Source organism: Acinonyx jubatus, chromosome C2, assembly GCF_027475565.1.
Source record: "Acinonyx jubatus isolate Ajub_Pintada_27869175 chromosome C2, VMU_Ajub_asm_v1.0, whole genome shotgun sequence".
In the NCBI taxonomy this organism is placed as follows: Eukaryota; Metazoa; Chordata; class Mammalia; order Carnivora; family Felidae; genus Acinonyx; species Acinonyx jubatus.
Genome location: NC_069384.1, coordinates 80,544,897 through 80,568,402, shown reverse-complemented (window position 1 = coordinate 80,568,402; position 23,506 = coordinate 80,544,897). Strand labels below are relative to the sequence as shown.

Here is a 23,506-nt window from a genome sequence, read left to right as displayed (position 1 = left end):
TCTCTGACCCTTCCCTGCTCTCTCTCTCTCTCAAAAATAAATAAAATACTAAAAATTTTTTTAAAAAATATTTAAGCTACTGGGAGACTTGGAGTTAACCATATTAAGTTAATGATAGAGTTAATTCAAGAAAACCATGATAAAGCTGCTTTCCAAGTAATAATAAAACCTTGTAGTATAGGGATTCCTAATTTGGATCCATGTTAGAGCTTCAGAAATTTTATAACCTCACACCACCACCACCACCACCATCACAGACACCTCCTCCTCCCCCCACCTCCACCACAACCAAAGATTCAAATGTGTGGATGGATGTATGAATTTTTCTGGTTTATAATCTCCATAAGACTCTCAAAGAGGTTAAAGACCACAGTCAAAAATATTGTTTATTCAATAACTTCAAAATAGCTGCAACCTTCAAAGGGAAGGGATGCACAGTCTTCAGGAAAGAGGTGATATTGAGATTTACACGTCATAAATGCTGAGCCCAGCCCGGCTCTGCCCGGGAGTGTTCTTGCTGCCTCTCATTCACACTTACCCAGAGAAGTTCTCACAGTGCAAAACAGGGGATGAGTAGCCCACAACCGTCCTCTCTCAGTGCTGACACACAGAATGTACCAGAGGGTTCCTATTTGCTGCTTTCTAGTGCTCCAGATGAGGCTGTCGACTCCCAGAAAGGGAGAAAGGGATGGCTTTGAACCTCCTGAATAAATCTATCCACTAGGATTCTCAGATTCTCAGATTTTGTTCTCACTTCTTAGTCATATTCTGTTATTCAAAGACCTTTGTCTTCAGGAAATCAGACAGTTCTGTGATTCTGGAAAGAACTGAGCTCCATTCGAATAATTTATTTCGCTGGACATAAAAGCTCTAAAAAGTTTCTTAAAACTCTACTGAAAATATTTTCCTGCTGAATCAGGAATCACCTATGAAACAAAACAAAACAAAAGCCCAACACTTCTATTCTGTAGTTGTGAGGCGGCTGGAAACTGGATGGTCTCCAGGGCACAGGTGCACTAGGAGCTGTCACTGCCCCAGGGACCTGCAGTATTTCCTCCTCGCATGGCAGTGTCCTGAATTTATAAGATTGTCTTAGCTAGTAACTTTTACAGGCTCATGTCTGTGAGGCCATCTTGCCTACTACATCCAATCCTTATTAGAATGTCTTCTTCTCCATGTTGAGGGAAATAACAAGAACTGAGAAACAGAATCCTTGTAAATCATGTCTTCTTTCTGAGCTCTTTCCCTTCACCTTTGGGCATGGGCAGTCAGCAGCATGAAATTGAATAATAATATTTTTAATATTCATGGAGTGGAGAACAGCTGAATAATTACTACTTTAAAATGATTACTTTAATTATACTGGCAGATAGAACAGATTGCATATCAGACAATTGGTTCTCTGTGATTATTCATTCCCAAGTGAATCCTAACAATCCCTTGAGATTATATAGGACTCTGTTGCCTACAAATTTTTATACAGGTTCACTTTGGATCCCACAACTACTCAGTGATATAGAAGGGATAGAATTTATTCTCCCCATTTTATACATGTGGAAACTGAGTCAGTGAGGGTTAAGTGACTTTTCCCAGGGCTTCACAGTCAGTAAATAACTGCATTCACATTCTGCTTTTTAGGCCAAAAGAAAAAAATCTTTATCACATGTTACTGCTTGCCACATCAGGAGCTTGGAATCTACTTTTCGGGGACTCTTAAAGAGCTATGTGAGGTATCAATTTCTTTAAAAAGATAAACTTTTTAAAGAAAAACTTTTTACTGTTTAAAATCATAGCAATTCATGTTTTAGATGATATAAGCGAGAGCAGCAGAAAGAAGGGTATATATTTTCTGTGGATGTCCAACACTGATGTCCTAAGCCTGTGGCTCTCAAACTTGAGTACACACAAAAATCAGTTGGGGGTGCTTGTTTAAAATACAGATTCATCAACTCTTGCCCCAAAGAGTCTTACTTTGTCAGTTTATGGTGAACCCCAGGAATGTGCATTTTCATAAGCACTGTGGGAGATTCTGGTATAGGAGTCCTACTCCTTGAGAAACACTCAGTCTAAGACACTAGTGATCTGTTGTTCTTAGCCAGGAAAAAGAAAACTATGACAGCATAAATTCAATTACTTCCAAGTGAATTAAGCTTACCCTAGCCTGACAGTGTTTGAGAGCACACTAACAGAATATATATATATATATATATATATATATATATATATATATATATACACACACACACTTTATATATAAACCAAACCTGAAAGTCATATTCTTTGAAACAATAAATTTTATAGATATGGATAAAAAGATCTGAATATCTGTAACAGGGAAAGCTTGTTTCAAAAGAATCTGAATTTACTATTTGTCTTTGGAGTTGACCCAGCCTATAACAGATAACAATCCCACTCAAAATTCAATAGGCTAATTTGCTCACTTAATACCTTGTTCTACATTCTCCACTGTCCCATACTGAGCCAAAAGTCCATCCAGCACCTGAAAAAGAGAGATCCCATGTCAGAACAGGAAGATAAGATTGTACTCACACACACAAAAATAGTATAGTGATATCTCCCAGCAAATGAACGAAAACAAAACAAGGACGGTTACAGGAATAATCTAACTAAATTGATATTTCAGGTCTTCCATCAAAACAGTTAAAAGTGAATAAATATATGGGACTTGCACTTGGTTATTAGCTCTCAACTAATCTGTCCACTAAGGTGACACAGCAGAATTTCAGAGTCTTACTGTTAACAATCAACATCCATTGTGATGGTTGGGGCACAATGCTTTAGGACAAGCAGAATAAAGGACAAGGTTTACTTGCCCTTCTTACAAGTTTTAACCATTCTTCCTTCTGTTTTTCTCTAGGGAGCTCCTTATTTTACAAAGCAGTGGGATATATATTTTTTTTTACTTTGAAATTTTCCATAATAAAGGATTTTTTTTAAGTAATAAAAATGTCAGACAAAACATTCTATTTCCTTTAAGGCTGTTTTGATTTTGTTTGGGTTGGAAATAAACATTGGGGCAGTTTGTTTTTAAATAATGCAATGAGGCCACTCCTCACATTCTGTCTTCTTGAATTTTAAGGTAGCAATCTTATAAGAAGTTTTACAACTCTGAAATTATATCTTCACTATTACTCATAGCAACTCATTCACAATCAACAAAAAACCTACTCAAACCAACAATCTTCTATTTTTATTGGGTTTCCACTGATTTTATTTCTCCAAAATCATAATTTGGAAAGGTAAAAAGTCTTTTACAAAATCATGACCGAAAAATCACAAACCAGGTATACATTTTGTTTCATAGTTTGTCAGTGCTTGGTGCCTGAGAAGACAGAACAGGAGGGCTCAAAGCACACATCTTGCACAACAAAAAAGAGACGAACACAACCCTAAAGTTGTGACAGATCACGTACATTAGGATACTGAAAAAGGAAGACAGAGCACGCAGGAGCTTTGTGGAGAGGTATGAGGACCTCTAATTCCCCAGGGAACTCACAGAGGGAGAGCGGTTTTGCTGACCTATTAAAAAGGAAGATGAGGATGGAGGGCAGGAAGACGGTAAACACACAGGTGACACTGGCTTACCTCCCACTGCAGGTGAGGAGGGATGTTTCGGATCTGAATTTTCCTGCTCCTGTAAAAATGAAAGCTCAGACTATAACACTTTCTCTAGGACACAGACTTCAGCAAATGACAAAATGTCTCAAGACCATAGTTTGAGTTCACTTTCTGTGTTTACTGAGGCATCGGCAAGCAATTACTTTGGGGAAAAAAAGAATAAACCCAACAAGAGTGAATATGCTAAGTGAAACAGCTTAAATACAGATGTGCCTTTTCAATTTCTTGCCAAAGCAGTTAGAACCTAAATTACCATACAGATTCTAATTATAGAATTTAGTACCTTCCTCCCCAAAATAGATGGTCCTGCAACTGACCCTACCCCAGTGGGTACTAAGGCTCAAATGTGACAGGTGAGGTCCCATAAATAGTGGACTTAAATGAGGTCAGATTTAGTTCACCCTTTACCTAATAATGTAAAACTTCCTTTCGAAAATTACTTTTATCTTTGAATAAGTAATACAGTAATAATTTAAAAATTAGAACACTATAAAAAGGTGTGCTAGAAAAAGTCTTACTCCCACCCACTCCCTTCCTTTACCAGAAATAAACACTTTTACTTATCACTCGTGTACTCTTCAGTTTCTTTATGCAAATAATAGCAAATGTAAATATAAATTCTTATTTCTCCCCCTCTCTTACAGAAATATTTACATATTCTACAAACTCTCTGCATGATTTTTTCACCTGAACAGTATAATCCTGGAGATCTTCCCATGCTGACAGAGCCTTCATTCTATTTTATATTATGTGGAGGTACCAAAGTGTATTCAACCCATCCCCCTTGGGCCTTCTTTCACCTTTTTAGTCAGAGGATTTTTCTGTTTTTCTGGGACATCCTGCTGGTCTGATAACTAAGTGATTTAGATTGTTTCTTGTTTTTAAGTAAACATTAAAATTACATAGGAAAAGGAAAGAAATTGGAAGCATAAGAATTTTTCTATCTTTTAAGAATATGTCAGATCCTAGAAAGAAAACACAAATCAGCATTTAAATATTAGAGAGGTATATTTTAATGGAAGGACTTGACATCTGATCCCCCTAAATATCCATTTTGGGGCATTGTAAGAAAAGGGATGTAATGGCAAAAGTGTACCTGCCATTACTTTTTCTTTTTTTCTGGTGTCAGAGGTACCAAATAGGAACTACACACAGCCACAAGTTTTTCCATGGCTTTAATCTGGGCAACAGCCCCAGAAAGAAATGTTAACAATTCATGCAGAGAGGAAAAGAAAGAGAGGTACACAGAGGAAACATGAAAACAAACAATCAAGTAAATCAGGGGCTCCGGTTTTCTCATGGTTTTTATTGAATGCAAAGGCAGGGCACTTCTATGTTCTAGATCCTGCACGGTACTTCTAATTTTTAAAAAATGAGAGTGCATTCATGCTTTACTACAGGGCAAGCCAGTCTACAGAACCTCTAATCTGGTATCAGGATAGGAAGGAGGAAGATGAACCAAGAACTAATTTCTATCTCTACGCTATGAAGTCCCTTTCCTGACACTGCCTTTGGCAATAGTTCACAATAAAACTGCTGACACTATCCCATGTAGTGGCTCAACGGAATGCTCCACAGAAGATGTCACAAGTCTATTTACAGAAAAGACATCAGAATTTGCAAGAAATTGAATACTTCTTTTAAATATAATTTATTGTCAAATTGGCTTACATACAAAACCCAGTGTTCATCCCAACAAGTGCCCTCCTCAATGTCCATCACCCATTTCCCCTCTCCCCCACTCCCCTTCAACCCTCAGTTTGTTCTCTGTATTTAAGAGTCTCTTATGGTTTGCCTCCCTCCCTCTCTGTAACTATTTTCCCCCTTCCCCCCCCTCCATGGACTTCTGTTAAGTTTCTCAAGATCCACATATGAGTGAAAACGTATATCTGTCTTTCTCTGACTTATTTCACGTAGCATAATACCCTCCAGGTTTCATCCACGTTGCTGCAAATGGCAGGATTTCATTCTTTCTCATTGCCAAGTAGTATTCCACTGTATATATAAATCACATCTTCTTTATCCATTCGTCAGTTGATGGACATTTAGGCTCTTTCCATAATTTGGCTATTGTTGAAAAGTGCTGTTGTAAACACTGGGGTACATATGCCCCTATGCATCAGCACTCCTGTATCCCTTGGGTAAATTCCTAGCAGTGCTATTGCTGGGTCATAGGGTAATTCTATTTTTATTTTTTTCAAGAAACTCCACAGTGTTTTCCAGAGCAGCTGCACCAGTTTGCATTCCCACCAGCAGTGCAAGAGTGTTCCCGTTTCTCCACATCCTCGCCAGTATCCATAGTTTCCTAATTTGTTCATTTTAGCCACTCTGAGGGGTGTGAGGTGGTATCTCAGTGTGTCTTTGATTTGTATTTCCCTAATGATGAGTGACGTTGTCCATCGTTTCATGTGTTTGTTGGCCATCTGGATGTCTTCTTTGGAAAAGTGTGTCTATTCATGTCTTCTGCCCATTTCTTCACTGGATTATTTGCTTTTCGGGTGTGGAGTTTGGGGAGTTCTTTATAGATTTTGGATGCTAGCCCTTTATCCGATATGTCATTCATAAATATCTTTAAAAAATTGAATATTTCTAAAGAAAAATATTTTTTTTAATCTCCAAATATAAACATCAACTCTAAATACTAACCAAGAATTTACTAGTATATAAGTCTTACTGGAAGAAACTCATTCATGAACACAAAGATTTGAAAAAAGACAACCATAGCATTGTTTGTGACGGCAAAGATGGCAAACAATCTAAATACTGACCAACAGGCAAATGAATAAATCAATCACAGGACAGCCACAAGATGGAACATTATACACCTTTTAAAAAGAATGAAGCAGGGGTGCCTGGCTGGCTCAGTCGGTAGAGCATCCAACTCTTGATCTCTGGGTCTTGAGTTCAAGCCTCATGTTGGGTGTACAGATTACTTAAAAAAAAAAAATGAGGTCGACATATAGGCACGGTCATAAGGAACCATCCACTGCACGCCGTTGTAAGAAAAGAGCTAATTATAGATTAGGAAGATCTTGGTTTTTTTAAAAATGTTTTTAATGCTTATTTTTGAGAGACAGTGTAAGCAGGGGAGGGGCAGAGAGAGAGGGGACGGAGGATCTGAAATAGGTTCTGTGCTAACAGCAGAGAGCCTGATGTGGGGCTCAAACTCACGAACCTGTGAGATCATTATGTGAGCTGAAGTTGGACACTTAACTGGCTGAACCACCCAGGTGCCCAAGGCAGATCATGTTTTTTAAGTGCACAAAACATACAACATGCTATTAAATGTGTGTGCTTGTAAACGCATAAAAAAAGGAAGGTACAGGCAGTTGGTGAAAGGGGCCATATACTTTTAATTTTAGCTACTTCTGTCATTTGTTTTAAAAAACGAGAATGTACTCATGCCTTACTTGCTTTAAAAAATTAACAATTAAAACTCCTACTAAGTCTGCTTTAATGAATATACAAGATTTATTTTTGAAAAGTATACTAGAACCCACTAAATTAAAAAAAGGAAAGAACAAAAACCAGACACCTCACTTTTTCCATAACTAGGTTAGGTATTCTTGAAATCGTATTTAACAGAATATTAATTTATTTAGCAAACTCTGTTCCTAACGTATAAGCCATCAAACTCTGTCTGATCCAGATTACTGCAAATCCTAACTAACTGGGTCTGAAACAATAATGTTTCCCTTAATGCCTCATGTAAACAATGCACATCAGGCAATCAGCTCAGGAAATGGAATGTTCGTTAATCACGATTCCAGGAGAAATAATCCCTAAAAAAGCTAGTGTGTGGCATCTCTAATCTTAGGTCTGAATGGAAAGAAAGAAAAAGAACTGAGAACTGAAAAAGGAACTGGAGATCACTATAGGAGAACCAATTACACTGATCCTTAGGTAACTGGGAAGATTATCCTGAGCTATTATCTTTCAGGATCAGGAGTGGGCAGGACCTGTGAGTTCTGCTAACTTCCACAGTGTGATCAGGATGCTATGCCTCCTTCTCAGGGGCCAGGGATGCTTGTCCCCTTCAGCCCCCAGGGAGGGACTTCCACATGTCCTTCAAACCCCGCTCACATGTGCAGAGGCTTCCAGGGCATCTCCAGGCAGAACTGTCTCCTCTGCACTCTTCAGCTTTTATAACAGCTCACTCTCCGCTGTAATTATTTTTCTGCTGGGGCTGTCATGTTACCCCACCAACCTTCTGCTTGATGGTAATTTCCTCAAAGACAAGCTCTTTATTTACTAGTCTTCTGTCCAGCACAGGGCCAAGTGTCTAGTGTAAAAGCAGAACATGGCACCCCAGGGCTGGGAAAAGCACTCCTAATGCTGGCTGTAGCATGCCTATGATGTGGATCCCCCTGACCCCACCCCGGAAGGCCAACTGTTTATTTCTCCTGTGCCAGCTAGTCAAGAGAAGAGGGAAGGGTTTTTTACCCTCCTTCCCTTTTGAAATCCATAAAAGTATGCCCTGCTTTAAGAAGCCAAACATACACAATAACTCAGGAAAATTATTGGTTTTAAGAAAATAATTTTGTTTCTTAAAAAAAAAGGAATAATCTCACAGTTCCTTTATTTTAACAAACACACATAATGATGTTTCTCATCTTCACTGCCCAGAAGCATTACAGCAGCTTCCTAGCTGGCCTGTCTTCCAGTACTGCACTCCTTCCTCTCCCAGCCAGCCCTCCTGGGCTGCCAGTGACTGACTGACTTTTTCTTTTTCTTTTTTTAAGTGTATTTATTTTTGAGAGACAGAGAAAGAATGAGTAGGGGAGGAGCAGAGCGACAGGAAGAGAGAGAGAATCCCAAGCAGGCTCCACGCCATCAACACAGAGCCCGAGTGGGGCTCAAGCTCACAAACCACAAGATCGTGACCTGAGCTGAAATCAAGAGTCAGATGCTTAACCGACTGAGCCACCCAGGTGTCCCTGTCAGTGACTTTCTAAAGCACAAATATGACTGGTTACTCTTGCCTTTTTTGACTCCCTGTCACCACATCCAAATTCCCTTTCACGACCCAGTTACTGTCTCCTTCCCCATCTCTTTATGTTGCCAAGCTGCCCCAACTTTATGTACTTCTCCCTTCATCAAAAGTAGTATGTTACACTGGCAGTTTATATGCATGCTTTTGATGCCGTCAGTCTACCTTAAAAACAGGACTAAAGAATTTGTCTATTCTAGATATCTCAGTAAGTGGAATCATACAGTATTTGTCCTCTTGAGTTTGGCTTATGACAGTTCACATAATGTTTTCAAGGTTCATCCATGTTGTAGCACGTATCAAAACTGTATTCTATGCACTGCTTTTTAAAGTTAACCTGTTAGTGTGGCCGCTTCAGCAGTACATACACTAAAGTTAATCTGTTAGGGTCTGTTTTTTTTTTTTTTTTTTTTTTGAGAGGGAGGGAGGGGGAGAGAGAGAGAGAGAGAGGAGACAAGCAGGGCAAGGGCAGAAGGAAAGAGAGAATTTTAAACAGGCTCCATGCCCAGTGCGGAGCCTGAAGCAGGACTCGATCTCATGACCATGAGATCATGATCTGAGCCTAAGTCAAGAGTCAGCCACTCAACCGACTGAGCTACCCAGGTGCCCCATCTGTTAAGGTCTTCTATTTATTTCCTTTTAACTTTTTTTTCACATGAAGGAATGTTTTGGATTTTTACCAATTTTAAGACAATCCACTCAGACTTTTATACTGGCTAAGTTAATTAGATCTAGATCAGTGGGTTGGGGGAAGAGGGAACAGACAGTTAGTATTTACTGGTACAGAGTTCCTGCTTGGGATGACGAAAAAGTTCTGAAAATAGTGGCGATGGTTGTACAACACCATCAATGTTCTTAATGCTGCTGAACTGTACACTTAAAAATGGCTAAAAGAGCAAATTTTGTTATGTATTTTTTAGCACCGTAAAAAAAAGTACTATACAAAAAAAGAGCAATGCAAAGGAAACAATATGAAATCTAGGAGACAACTAGTCTGGACTCTTCAAAATGTCAATGTCATAAAAAATCCAAACATTGCTCTAGATTAAAAGAGAAAAAAGAGATCCAAAAACCAAGGGGGACAGGGGAACAAGAGTAAAGAGGGCAGTAAGGAGCACGGTTTTGACTTTTTTCTTTTTCATTTTAATCAAAAGCAGAGCAAGACCCATAGTCAAGCAGAGGGTACCCTTTAATGTAGACAAACAGGGTCTTCCCTAGTGGCTTTGGGATTTAGGAATTTAGAATTTCCCACTCTCGTAATTCAAGCAAGCACTTAGGATGAGAAAAGGAAAGAAGCTCGGCCTCTTTCCTTGGGGAACTTGGCTACTCTAATTCTATATTCTGGTTAATCAGTGATTGCAGTATACACGTACAGACTATCAAATCTTAACTACAAAACAAAATACTCTTAACCCCAGCTCATCTAATCCTAACCAACCTGGTTCATGGTATATAGAGCTTTTCAACATCTAAGTGCCTCAGAATACTTTTTATAAATGTTATTATCTTTGTAGTGTAGATGCCCAGAGGAAATAGAAAGTTCCAACTTGAGTGAATTTCAGATAAACTAGATGTCCAGTGTTATAAATTTCAATAGCCTGGCAGAAATTATTTTGTGTGGTAGAATTTGTAGCTTAAAAACAAGTGGCCAAGCATTTGGGAAATACAATCATATTTAATTGTCATGGAATTTCTGTGATTATGAAGAACCATTTTACCTATATTTGGGGGATAAAAAGTTTAACCATTTTACCTATATTGGGAGTAAAACACATGCTTGCATGTGCAGAGGATAATGGTATATAGTAATAAGCCACAAGTCTGATCAGCCACCTTGGGAACTCTAACCCAAGCCTTAACCATGATGGGGACTTGAGTGGAGAACAAAGTTAACACAAATGTGAGAACCCAGCTTATAAGATCTCAGGTTCCATTTGAAAATTAGGTCATCTAGAGACTAGAGAATCCCCAGGTAAACTGTGGACAAAAGAGGCAACATAGAAAGTAGAGTCCTATGAAAGAGTTCTGTGGGGTTCAATGAAGAATTCTACCTAACTAGGTCCCATCTGTTTCCATAGCCATTCTGGGTGCCATCAGATGACACACAGTCCTCACCATGGAGGGAAATTAGAGCACCATGGATTGCCTATGGAGTGGCAAGTATGCTAACCAACTCCAAGGACTGTGGGAGAGCTAAGACTAAACCCACCATGATTCTCCTGTTGCCCTCCCCCAGCATATAGTGCTATAGTCAGTATAGTGCTGTATCTCATGCACTCATTAGTATGTGTTTAAACCTTAAACTTAGAACTTCTGGACAGTCTGTACAAGGATATTCTGTGCTAAACTGAACTAGGACCTAGGGCTGCTCAGGGAAGCAAATGAATCACCAGAGATAGCCAAGTCCAATCCTCTACCCAACTGTCACTTAAATCCCCCTCTTTGTCTCTCTCTCTCTCTCTCTCTCTCTCTCTCTCTCTCTCACACACACACACACACACACACACACACACACACACAGGCAGGGGACAGGGAATGATTAAAAAGTCAATTAAACAAATTGTTTAGTCACTTTGTTACAAAATTATTAAGAACAATTGCCTTTGCCTCTATGGGATCTAAAATAAATGTATTATAATAGTTATCAGAAAACGATGCTTTCAATATATAAACTGCTAAAAAGTGAAAAAAAAAGTTTAGGGATTTTTTAGCAAGAAAAATTATGTGATCAAAGTCTTTGTGAATATTAACAGTGTTATGGGCGAAATCATAAAAAGATTAAATCAGGTATTATTGTGGTGACCTACTGCAAAGGGTTTTGAGCCAAAAGAACTGCAGTTATAAAGCTGACAACTTCCTTTCCTCTATAAACTCAAGTCCACAAAACCATAAATCCCCAAGCGGCCCCAACATACTCATGCTTCCTGACATTCAGAGGCAGGAGCTCATGAAAAGTCCACTGAACAGGACAAAAGTCAGTGAATATGGTAAGCAGTAGCCCAAGACTTTGTAACTCACTTAATCTCCTACACCCTCCTAACCAGTCTACTAGCTTATAGAAAGGCCTTGACTTTTTAAGAAGTTGCTAACACAATTCCAGATTTCCCTTTTGAGGAAAACACTGGGGATTCTTAATTGTTGTTGAAACAGGGAGAAGGGGAAAGGGAAGAGTGAATGGGATGATTTATGATGATTAGATGTTCATGAGAAGACTGGCCAGACTGCTATTCCTGCGCAAGATGGTGCAGTAATTCCCCCACTGGGAAGGGGTACAGTGAGTGTAATTTGCATTAAAAGATCATTAAGTTTCATTTCAATTGCAGGATTCTACAAATGCTCTGGAAATTGTAAGGTTAAAATAATCTCCTGTTAAAAGGAATCAGTATGGGGGACCTGGATGGCTCCGTCAGTCAGTGGAACATGCAACTCTTGATCTTGAGGTTGTGGGTTTGTGCCCCATGTCGGGTGTAGAGATTACTTAAAAATCAAATCTTAAAAAAAAAAAAAAAAAAAGGTATCAGCAGGATTTACTATGTACGCTGTGATGACCATATACTGTTCTAGTAAAGCAGACAACCAGATTTCTCAGAAATTCGATATTTTAGCTCTGTAAAAAGGAAGTCAAGGGGTGCCTGGGTGGCCTAGTTGGTTAAGTGTCTGAGACTCTTGGTTTAGGATCAGGTCATGATCTCATGGTTCATGAATTTGAGCCCTGCATCCGGCTATGCGCTGACAGCACGGAGCCTGCTTGGGATTCTCTTTCCCTCTCTCTCTGCCCCTCCTGCTTTCTCTCAAAGTAAATAGATAAACTTAAAAAAAAAAAAAAAAAGAAGTCAATATCTAAAACTTTCTCTCTTTTGATTCATATTCACTTTTTGGCAAAGGGGCTCCTTTTACAGGAATGTTGGCAAAGAGTAGAACGATTTGAACCAAAGAAAGAGAAAAAAAATCTAAATAATTATTTGGGGAGAAACTAATATTTTTCTTTGCCAAAAACTTCTTTAGGAAATTAAAATAAAATGAAAACAAAAACAACACAGGAAAATTGTGACCCACTCTTATCAAGGTTTGTGCACAATTTCCTATAGATAATACCATCTTTCCCATCTACCATCTCCCTCCTTAATTCATTTTGTGACATGACAGAGAAAAAAAAATAGATTTAGCTCCAGTTTTACCAGAACTTCTCCATGTGCTTCACTGAACACTATTTCTTCCTCATACAAGTTATTTTATTTAAGGAAGTCTAATAAAGGTTCAGAGGTACACCGGAAACATTCATCACGGTATTTTTAGCAGGAAGCTATCCTCAAACCACCACTACTACTTACCTTAGTGGATTCTAATAAGTGTCTCATTTAAGCCTTACCACTCCCTACAGGAAGTACGCATTGCTATCCCCATTTTTCAGATAAGTAAACTGAGGAGTTGATGAGTGCCCTGTCTACATCTCACAGGTAGGGAGTGATATTTTTGACTTGTGCTCTGCAAGTTTAAATCTCTGTTCCTAAAACATCACTTTGGAATTGTTGATTCACCAGTAACAAAATTTACACTTTATGTGTATGTATGTATATGTGTATGTGTGCGTGTGTATATAACACGTGTATATACACACACACACATTTACATACACACACACACACAGCAATGAATTTCGGACAAGATATGCCTTTTCAGGCAAATTCTAGGAAAATGGGTCTTAGGATTGGACTTCTATCTAGCCTTTCCCATTCAGTGTCAACCTCCCTATAGACTCTGACCAAAAACACCTCCTCTAGGAAGGATTATTTTGAAAACTTCACCAAAGCTGCTCACTCTTTGCTCCTCAAAAGAATTTACTTACATACAAACGCCTTTCAGAAAAGGTAACAAAGGCATTACCTAGTAAACTCTTTCACCAGGTCAGCTGACTCCTGGTTGACAGTCAGGGTCTCTTGGCCCATGGCTGGGAGCCATGCATACCTCTCTGTAAAGGCCTGAGGGTGGGACTAAGTATAGGAAAGATCTGCCTCATAGTTTTGCTTAGTAACACTGGCCAAATCCAGGGCTGTGCTGAACCTCGTGAGGCATGATAAAGCTTGAGAACCCTCTCCCAAATACAGATTGCTGCATGGGGAAAGGCGGAGTGGATCCCAGACAGGGAGACAAGGTCCTCAGAAGGCTAGAACATTTATGCGTGCCAGAGTACAAACATGAATTTGAATTCAGGAAGGTGAGATTTTGAGAGGGTAAGGCTGAGTGTTTGTGAACTAAAACTCTGCACACCAACTTCCAGCTTTTCAAGATCTAAACAGAGTAAGGATTTTCCTTAATATTTTCATTCGGCTGTGATGGAGATTCCAGTTAACAAAGCCAAACTGTGTTTCTACAGAAGTGATTAGTTACTCTTTACAAGGCCCTCAAACTCATTATCTGTAATTAAGACTAACCAGGGTAAAAACACATATTTACACATCATAATTTGAGCCAAGATAAATGATATACATAAACACGATGCAACACAAGTTATAATCTGAGTACATAAATGTTTGCCTTGTGTGGTGCATGGTAAACACAAAATCATCTTTGTAAAGGCAAAGGGAGCCACATGCTTCATCACCCACAACTGTGACATCCTTCCAGCAACTCTTCAACCCATTTTCAATAACTGCTTTTGTTAGTTTTCCAAACAGCACACAAATCTGTCCCGCTCCTTCCTTCCTTCCTACCTGGTCCTTTTTCGTTTTTTCTCCCCTCCACAGCCAAAGCAACATCTGGAACAGAGCAGGTGCTCAGCAATCAGCAAATTCACCAGAAGCATTTGTTGCTGACAGCTGGCTTCTTTTTCCTGGCTCACTCCTTCCCATATTCTAACTTCCAACTATAAGAGGAATATGTGCTTACTGAAGACACTGACTGGTCTTCAACCAAGCCACTTGGTTTTTTTCCCACTCCAGTTTATGCTCATCGACTCAATGCAATAGGCTGCTGACTGAAAAATATAGGACAAGATATTTCCTAACACAGTAGCCACTACATACATTTCCCGTGATTAGATGTAATGACTCACATAGAGGTGGTGTTTTTACCCTCAAGACAAGAAATGCGTCAGCATGCCTTGACTTACCGAAGAAACAGTTTCACAATTAACACAAAAATTCAAGCCAGAAGTTCTGAGTCCTCAAAGTCTGGGAATGACTGATAAACCAACAACATTTTACTTCTGAAAAGAAGGAATTATTCCCAGCAGTTATAAAAGACTTTGATCATTTCATTATAGTCATGATGATGATTAAGAAAAATTAAATTCATCTCCACTATAGCCCTAAATCCCAATAAGCAGAGAAAGGCAGGAAAGGGTCAGCCAAGTCACATATTCCTCCCTCACAAAGGAATTCCCTCCCCCTGCCTTGCAAAGCAAGTAGGATTCACCATCTCACACAAGAGTAACATCTCACAGGGAGCCTGGGTGGCTCAGCTGGTAAAGTGTCTGCCTCTGGCTCGGGTCATGATCTCATAGTCTGTGAGTTCGAGCTCCACATATGGCTCTCTGCTGTCAGCACAGAGCCTGCTTTGGATCCTCTTTCCCCCTCTCTCTCTGCCCCTGCCCTGCTCACACACACTCTCTCTTAAAAATACACTTAAAAAATATTAAAAAAAAAAAAAAAGAGTAACCTCTCACCTACACTGGGGGATGGGATGGTGTGAGCAATCCAAACCACCCCTATCCAATGTTCTGACAGGAGATTAAATAGACGACATCTTATCCAATTTTGGAGAACAGGGTAATTTCTAAGATTAAAGTTAAAAGTTTTCCAAAGTCATTTAGCAAACGTTCACTGAACACCTGTTGTATGCCAATCATTTGTCTTAGGTTCTGCATTATATTAGCAAACAACAACAACCAATATCCTCATGATGCTTAGGTTCTAGAGAGTAAGAAGGAGACAACACTGACCCCAGCAAGCCTTAGGACTCTCAACTTAATTTCAACAAAACAAGAAAGCACTTTAAAGCTGGTGCCTTGATCTAAAACAGTTAAGGAAAAAGGCTAATTCTGCTTTTTGCTAACTTAAATTTTTTAGGGTTTAGCTAGAAGTAACCAAGTATTTTTAAGCACCTATTTCTGCACAGTATTCTTCATTGCAGCTGTACCTGCAGTCCCCATGGCACTGGACCCACTAAAGTTTTCTCTGCTATACAAAAGGATGCTCTGGAGAAGATAAAAAAGGTCATGGGAAAAGTTTGTATCAAAATTGGGAGAGAAGTAAGAAAACCAACTTTTCACACATGTCAATAAAAAGACAAACACAGTTCACAGGATACAAAGGAAAAAAAAAAATCAGTGACCAACTGGTATCTCATAAAGTACTGATGAAAAAAGAAAGGAAAATCACTAGCTCTTAAAATTACATGATTTGAATAGAATGCAATTTGCTTTTTAAATCCTCTAATAGTCAACTTTAACACATATGAATGAGGGGACCCTGGGTAGCTCAGGCGGTTGAGCATCTGACTTCAGCTCAGGTCATGATCTCACAGTCTGAGTTCGAGCACTGCATTGGGCTCTGTGCTGACAGCTCAGAGCCTGGAGCCTGCTTCGGATTCTGTGTCTTCCTTTCTCTCTGCCCCTCCCCCATTCATGCTGTCTTTCTCTCTCTCTCTCAAAAATAAACATTAAAGAAAAAAAGAAAAGAAAATGCAGAGCTTAAAAAAAAATAAAAACATATGAATGAACTAGGGAAAGAGTGTATACATTGCTCTTATTTTAAAAAGGATTCCTTTTGTGATCACCTTACATCAATTCTGAAATGAAACAAATGAGCAGGGAGAAAACTTCAAATACACAAATTTGATTTATAACCAATTTTGAGAGGCTAGATTTTTGCACAGAGAACTTTTCCCAGGAGTGCTAACAGAAACGCAAGATTTGTGAACTGTATCCTTCCTCAACTGTGCGCACCCTATTACTACCCCTGCACAGCCACAGCTTCTAGCCTGGTGGCCTGTACAGGAGTCGTTCCGTAAACTTAATGAATGAACGAATGAATGTGCATGACAGGGTTAACGTCTCTGGCACTTAAACACAGAACTCTTTCCAGCTGCTGATTCACTCTCTTCTGAGTTCCCTGTTTTACAAAGACTGTAAACAGAGCATCTGTCTCGGTTGGTTCCTGACTTTTCATCACTTCCTCTTAAGCCAGCACCATTGGCTGGGTGGGCCCCAGCAGGATCCATCAGTGGGAAGTGGCACAGAGGCTTCAACACCTGACTTGAATAAAGGTGAACAACCTACCTGACTCAGCAGGTGGCCATAGGAGGTCCTGCGACCACAGCTTCAAATTCCTTTCCCCATTTCTTTCCCCTTCCCTGGATGCAGCCCAGCATTGCCCCCCACCCCACCCCCAACCCCAGGACCCTGCTTCTTCCTTTGCCTGGGGTCAGGTCCTCAGCAACAGGACTGGAGTAGGGAAGAGAGTTAAGTGAGTGCCCTCCCCTCCGCTGTTCACAGAGTCTCAGTCTCCTTAGTGTTATGATGAGCAACTGCCCTCCCCTCTTAATGTGTCCCTTGCCCCACCCCTAGGAATTATGAAAAAGCATTCCGTGAACTGCGTGCACACTATGAAGTGGGCAGTAGGGCTATTGTGAGAGATGCACAACAGCCTCCAACATTCTCTCATTCCCAGCTTTGGTTCTGATGTGCCCAGGAGAGCTGGTTTTCCTAGGAAATGTCAATGAATCTGACTTCATCTGGTGAGTCACAACTATGTCGCTAGCAGTGAGCCAGGACAGAAGCTACTGAAGTTACACAGAGTCACCTTAGAAGTCAGGCTAAAAAATCCATTTCAGGATAATTTTAGAAGCTGAGGAGTACAACTGGCAAACTAAGAGCACCCTGATTATTGTGTTTTGGTGAGAGCACTTTTGTTCCTGGGTAGAAAATACAAAACTTGTAGAATTCCTTAGAAACTTGTGGAAATGCAAACACTTTATATACTAATGTCTAGAAGCAAAAGGACCTGATTTCTTAGGGAAATATGATTTGAGAAAAAAAATATAAATTTAAATATATTCCCTGGATTTTCTAACTCAATCATTCTCCCCATCCCTAATAAAACATTCTGTTACCAGAGACTGCCATTATTGCAGCACAAGAGAGAAGCAGAGTGGAAGGCGCACCCAGCGGAGTTTGAATCCCTCTCCCTTTCCGACACATTATCAGACAGATGTTGGACTAGTCCTTTAACCTCTCTGGTTAATGCCTCAGACATGAGACAGTTAGAGAAGATAATAGACCAAATGCTTTTCCAAACTAAAATTCACTTCATTTTAGCAGCAAAACAAAACTGTCACAAAGAGAAGGTAAGAAACAGAAGAGATATCTCATGGATTTAAGCTACAAATGGAAATGGGGAAAAAAAACCACAAACCAAACAATTCAGCAAAGCTTGCATTTTGTTTGGGCCACATTTAAAAAAAACTTTTTTTAATTTTTTTTTTTTTTTTTTGAGAGAGAGAGAGAGAGACAGAGCACGAGTAGGGAGGGGCAGAAAGAGAGGGAGACACAGAATCTGAAGGAGGCTCCAGGCTCTGAGCTGTCAGCACAGAGCCCAACGCAGGACTCAAACTCATGAACCATGAGATCATGACCTGAGCCGAAGTTGGATGCTTAACCGACTGAGCCACCCAGGCACCCCTGTTTGCCATCACAATTTTTAACAAATCAATAAATAAGTTAGATGACAGAGTCTATAGTATGTCATTTTATTTATTTGTTTGTCAGTGCACAGCCTGATGAGGGACTCAGTCCCACGATCCTGGGATCGTGACCTGAGCTGAAATCAGGAGTTGGCAGGCTCAACCGACTAAGCCACCCAGGTGTCCCCAGAGTCCACAGTGTTTTATAACTGGATGGCTTGCAATCCCAAAAGAGGGGTTTTGACAGTACTTGTATCATAGCCTACCCCAACAGCCACAATTTACCCCATTTATTCCCTTTTCTACCTTATTACAGAAGTGTTATGTTCACACTTTCACTACTGTCAGCATTACTCTTGCACAATCTCTGGTATCTGGATTTTGAATGTGTGATGTTAGTTCATGATATTTACTAGGAATGGAGGGTATCGCACAGCTAAGTAGGAGCTTGCCCATTTCCTATAGGTGTATGTTGGTCTTGGCATGGGACTGTGAATGAGGAGACTATAATTGCTTCCAAGGAATTCCACTGATGTCAAAACCACCAGATCAAAGCCTGTATTTCCACTACACACAGAGTTCTGGCCCATAATTCAGATGTCGGTTAATTAGTATAGTAGTGATACTCTACTTGTTATTTCAACTTTGATCTAAATAGTTCTGAAAAGCCCACATTCATATTTTAATTTTTTTCAAGTTTATTTATTTATTTTGAGAGGGAAAGAGGGGCAGACAGAGAGGGAGACAGAGGATCCCAAGCAGGCTCCGTGCTATCAGCATGGAGCTAGACTCAGGGCTCGAACTCATGGAACCATGAGCCAAAACTAGGAGTTGAAACCTTAACCAATGGAGCCACCCAGGCGCCCCCCACATTCATATTTTTAAAGCAACATGCTTTAACAGCAGGTGAGAGAAACTTAAGGCATCGCACATTTATTGGAAAAGCAGCCATGTTTAGCTTGATTTAATGCAGACACCAGCAGATAATTGTCCAAGGTTCTTCTAGAACAAGGGACTAGGAAACAGGTAAGTAAGAGAGACTTCAAAGGCAGGGTCTAGAGGGTGGGAGGGTGTGTGGGAACATCAGGAGGAAAAGTGTTTGTATTATAGAGTTCTTCCCGGTGACTTTTAAAGTGATTCTGCAGATTTCAGCAAATCTGAACACTTATACCTACTGCTCAACTGGTTTCTTTCGGACAAATGTACTTTTTAGAAACAAATACTACAGGGGTGCCTGGTGGCTGAGTCAGTTGAGTGCCTGACTCTTGATTTCAGCTCAGGTCATGATCCCAGGTTGTGGGATCAAGCCATGTGTTGGGCTCCAAGCTGAATATGGAACCTGCTTAAGATTCTGTCTCCCTCTGCCCCTCTCCCTGGCTTGCACTCTCTCTCTCTCCCTCTAAAATAGTAGAGAGAGACAGAGACAGACAGAGAGACAGAGAGAGAGGGAGGGAGAAAGAAGGACGGAAGGAAGGAAGATATTCTACGCACAAAGTTCAGCAGATACCCAAGAGTATAGTAGAACAATTCTCCCTTCTGTACCTATTCTTCCACCCTCTTGTTCTTGATACCAATTTTTAAAAAATCATTCCAGAGTATTCTATGTGTAAACAGATATGTACATATTCTTTTTTCCCCAAAATAAAAATGTTAGTGCTCTGTATACACTTTTTTTTCACTTGGATACTGTTTCATACTAAAACACATAAAATTATATTATTCTTTTTTGATGACTGTAGAATAGTCAATTTTATGAAAGTACCATAATTAACTGGTCTCCTGACGGACATATAATGTTTCTATTCTTCTATTTCAAAACAAATAAACAAAAACAAAAACCTAAACGCTGTCATTAGTATCTATCTGGCCAGCTACTAATCTTGCACATGTGTGACTGTATCTTGGAAGATGAGCCCCTGGGAGTAGAATTACTGGGTCACATAATGTTAAAATACAAATGCAGTGATGTTTCTTCACATATGTGAAAACACATTTATCATTTTTTTTTATTTCTGCCTATTCAGAGATGAAAAGTACTATCTTACCTGCATTTTAATTACTTATGAGGTCGATCGTTCTTTGTATGTCGAAGAACCTCCCTCACTTCACTGGGGAACTTGACAGAATTCTTCCTTTACTTCAGGATTCTAGAAGGTGACTTCTGGATTTGAGTAACCCCACTCATTTCAGTTACCTGACAAATACTTGCTGAGCATTTATGCTAGACATCAGACCGATGAAGAGCCAGTCCTCTACCATGAAGCACCAACAGTCTGGTTGGGAAGACCGCCACTCAAGAAGCCAGTGCGCTCTCAGCCATGCTGCTACAAGACAGGCCTGCGTCATGCTGGAGGGCGCCAGGGTGCTCAGACAGGCAGGAGGAGAACCCAGCAAGGGCCCCCAGAGGCACCTCAGCCAAGTCCTGAGCAGTAGGAGACAGAGTGGGCCACGTGAACAAAGGTAAGGGTTGGGAGTTAAAGGGGTCTAGAAGCAAGGTCACAAGTAGAGAAAGGTCCAGAAACGCCTTCCTAGTCAAGGCAATGAGGTACACATAGGCACGGTGGCCAGGTCACATTGTTTGAGAGGAGCAAAGAATGCTTCCAAGGAAGGTCAAGAGAGCAGGCTGGAGATGCTGGCAGGAACTATTTCCTGAGTTGAAACATGAAAATGATAAACCTTCCACCAAGACCCAGAAAAGAAACATCAGGCCCTTTGCAGGATTGGTGACCACCAGGTGAAACACTGGAGACACATAAACACAGTCATCAGCATTAACTTTCTTTTCAAAAGCCGTTGCTTTCTTTCTTCTTGCTGGTTTCCTTCCTCAGAGAAAAGAGCCTTGAGGCTCTGAAAATCTGGGTATGAGCATTAATTATACCCTTTCTTGCGGCCGTGTGCACACCACCACTGGGGAAATCTGCTGACCCTTCCTCACTTCTCCTTGACATGGGGCTGCCAGGTATATTTAACCAACAAATTAAGTGCCACCAACTACCATTATAATACACTTCTCTGTTCCTAGTAGGTATTTACCATACCTATTGAAATTACAATAGATAAATCTATTAAAAATAGTAAGACTTTTATGTTTTAGGCTAGTGAAAGGTAGGATTAAATAACATGATTAATTAAAAAATTTCTTTAATATTTATTTTTGAGAAAGAGAGAGACAGAGTATGAGCTGGGGAGGGGCAGAGAGAGAGAGAGAGAGAGAGAGAGAGAGAGAGGATCAGAAGCAGGTTCCAGGCTCTGAGCTGTCAGCACAGAGCCTGATGCGGGGCTTGAATTCATGAACCGGGTGATAATGACCTGAGCTGAAGTCGGACGCTCCACTGACTGAGCCACCCAGGTGCCCCTACAACTAATTTTTTTAAACAAATGCACTAGCACTTTTTTTTTTAATCCACATAAATAATGCCTCCATCAAAGTAATGCCCTTAGAAGACTATTTACTTATCCCAATAAGGATTCCTCTTCCCAACATATTTTTGGATTTTTTAAAATATTTTTTTAAATGTTTATTTTGTTTTGAGAGAGAGAGAGAGAGAGAGGATGCAACCGGGGGAAGGGCAGAGAGAGATGGAAGAAACAAAACCCAAAGAAGGCTCTAGGCCCCTAGCTGTCAGCACAGAGCCCGACACTGGGCTCAAACCCACAAACCATGAATGACGTCGTGACCTGAGCTGAAGTTGGACGCTCAACTGCCTGAACCATCCAGGTGCACCGTGTTTTGGATTAATTGATATTTTCTTCAGCAGCTACCTAACAAACACTGATCTATGTTTGGTCTGTAGTGCAATCTTACAAATATGCTGGGTGGATATGCCTCTCTTCCTTTATCTTCCTCCTTCTATATTCAACAGAAACAAAACAAAACTCAGAGGTCTCTCCTTAACGCCTCTGCTAACAGCACACAGAACCAAACTCTGGAGAGGAGGCTGGCTTACTTTGCAGCCCTCCTTAGATGCCAGGACTGCTGGGCTGGCCACCACATCCATGTCACCAACCTATCCTCATAGGGGATTCAGCTCCTACCTTCCTTCAGGGAGGGTGTAGAGGAGCAGCACCAGGGAGCACACCCTTAGCTGTCGTGAGCTCCCTGATCTGGTTATGGAGGGTATTTACTCAGGGCCAGGCTGGTACATGGGGAAACCAACCCCATCGGAGTTGGCTGATCATCAGAATGAGGGCAGGGGACGTTCTTCATTTCCAGGTATCGTCTGGTTAACATTAGGTGCCAGCATTAAAATTTTACCTTAACTGGGGGGGGAGGCTGCCTATCCTGGCAAGGTCAGTGCTCCCAGCCCTTAGCTCTGCCTTCTTTGTTGCATTTATCTCCACCCGCTGTTTACATCTTTTCTGCCCAGCCAGACTCTGCTCCCTGTGATTTCCACACCTCATTACCCAGCACTTTCCATCCTCAAGGGATGACTATAAACAAATGAACAGGTATCAGAAGGAGCTGCCCTGTAAGCCCACGTAATTGGACCTCTCAATTCAACCCATGTTGGGCGGGACAGGTCATTTGAACGTGAAGAGGCCACTCCATCTCTGACCACGTTCCTTGCGGCACTCTGATGGACAGAGAGCTCTGAAAGAAAGCTCATTCCCTGATGCCTTTAGACCCCAGTTTATTGGGGGTCACAGGCAGAGTGGTGAGGCACCAGGACTGTTGACCATGGGGTCACCACCCAGATATACGACTATGGCAGGCTACTTAATTTCTTGGGGCCAGATGGCCTCTTTCTACGAACCTCCTCTGTGTCAAGAATTCTCCAGTCCTGCCTGCTGTCTTCCCTCAAGAACACACAGATGTCTCTTCCTCCCATAGAAATCTGTACTAGAACTAAGTTGTCCAGGCAAGAGAAAAGAAAAGAGAAGAGAAGAGAAGAGAAGAGAAGAGAAGAGAAGAGAAGAGAAGAGAAGAAAACCTTTGAAGGAAGAATTTCTATGCTGTGAGTGGTTTATCCTGAGAATAAGACTCAGAGAAGTCTTAGAAATCTTCATTCAATGACACAGATAGACAGACTTTAATCTGTGAGCCAAGAAAAATGGTTTGTAAAGGCTAGAAGAAAAGAACCCCATGGCTAAGAACTTGTAAAAACATCTGTAACAAACAAAAGTTCTAAAGGAAAGACTGTGAATCAGCAGGATCACAGGAGGTGGGGAGTGAGCTTTGAAATGGCAGAGAATTAA

The 23,506-nt window shown here is 40.6% G+C and overlaps 1 protein-coding gene across 4 annotated transcripts in view; it reads right to left on the bottom strand.

Moving 5' to 3' along the window:
• Positions 1-23,506, bottom strand: part of IGF2BP2 (insulin like growth factor 2 mRNA binding protein 2) — a 165,175-nt gene that overhangs the window by 49,831 nt on the left and 91,838 nt on the right. For all 4 annotated transcript variants that reach the window (XM_053221109.1, XM_053221110.1, XM_027061250.2 and 1 more), the window contains exons 3-4: positions 3,607-3,655; positions 2,449-2,500 (exon numbers count right to left, since the gene is read on the bottom strand). In XM_053221109.1, coding sequence (XP_053077084.1) covers positions 2,449-2,500; positions 3,607-3,655 — 101 coding nt within the window. The remainder of the gene's footprint in view (positions 1-2,448; positions 2,501-3,606; positions 3,656-23,506) is intronic.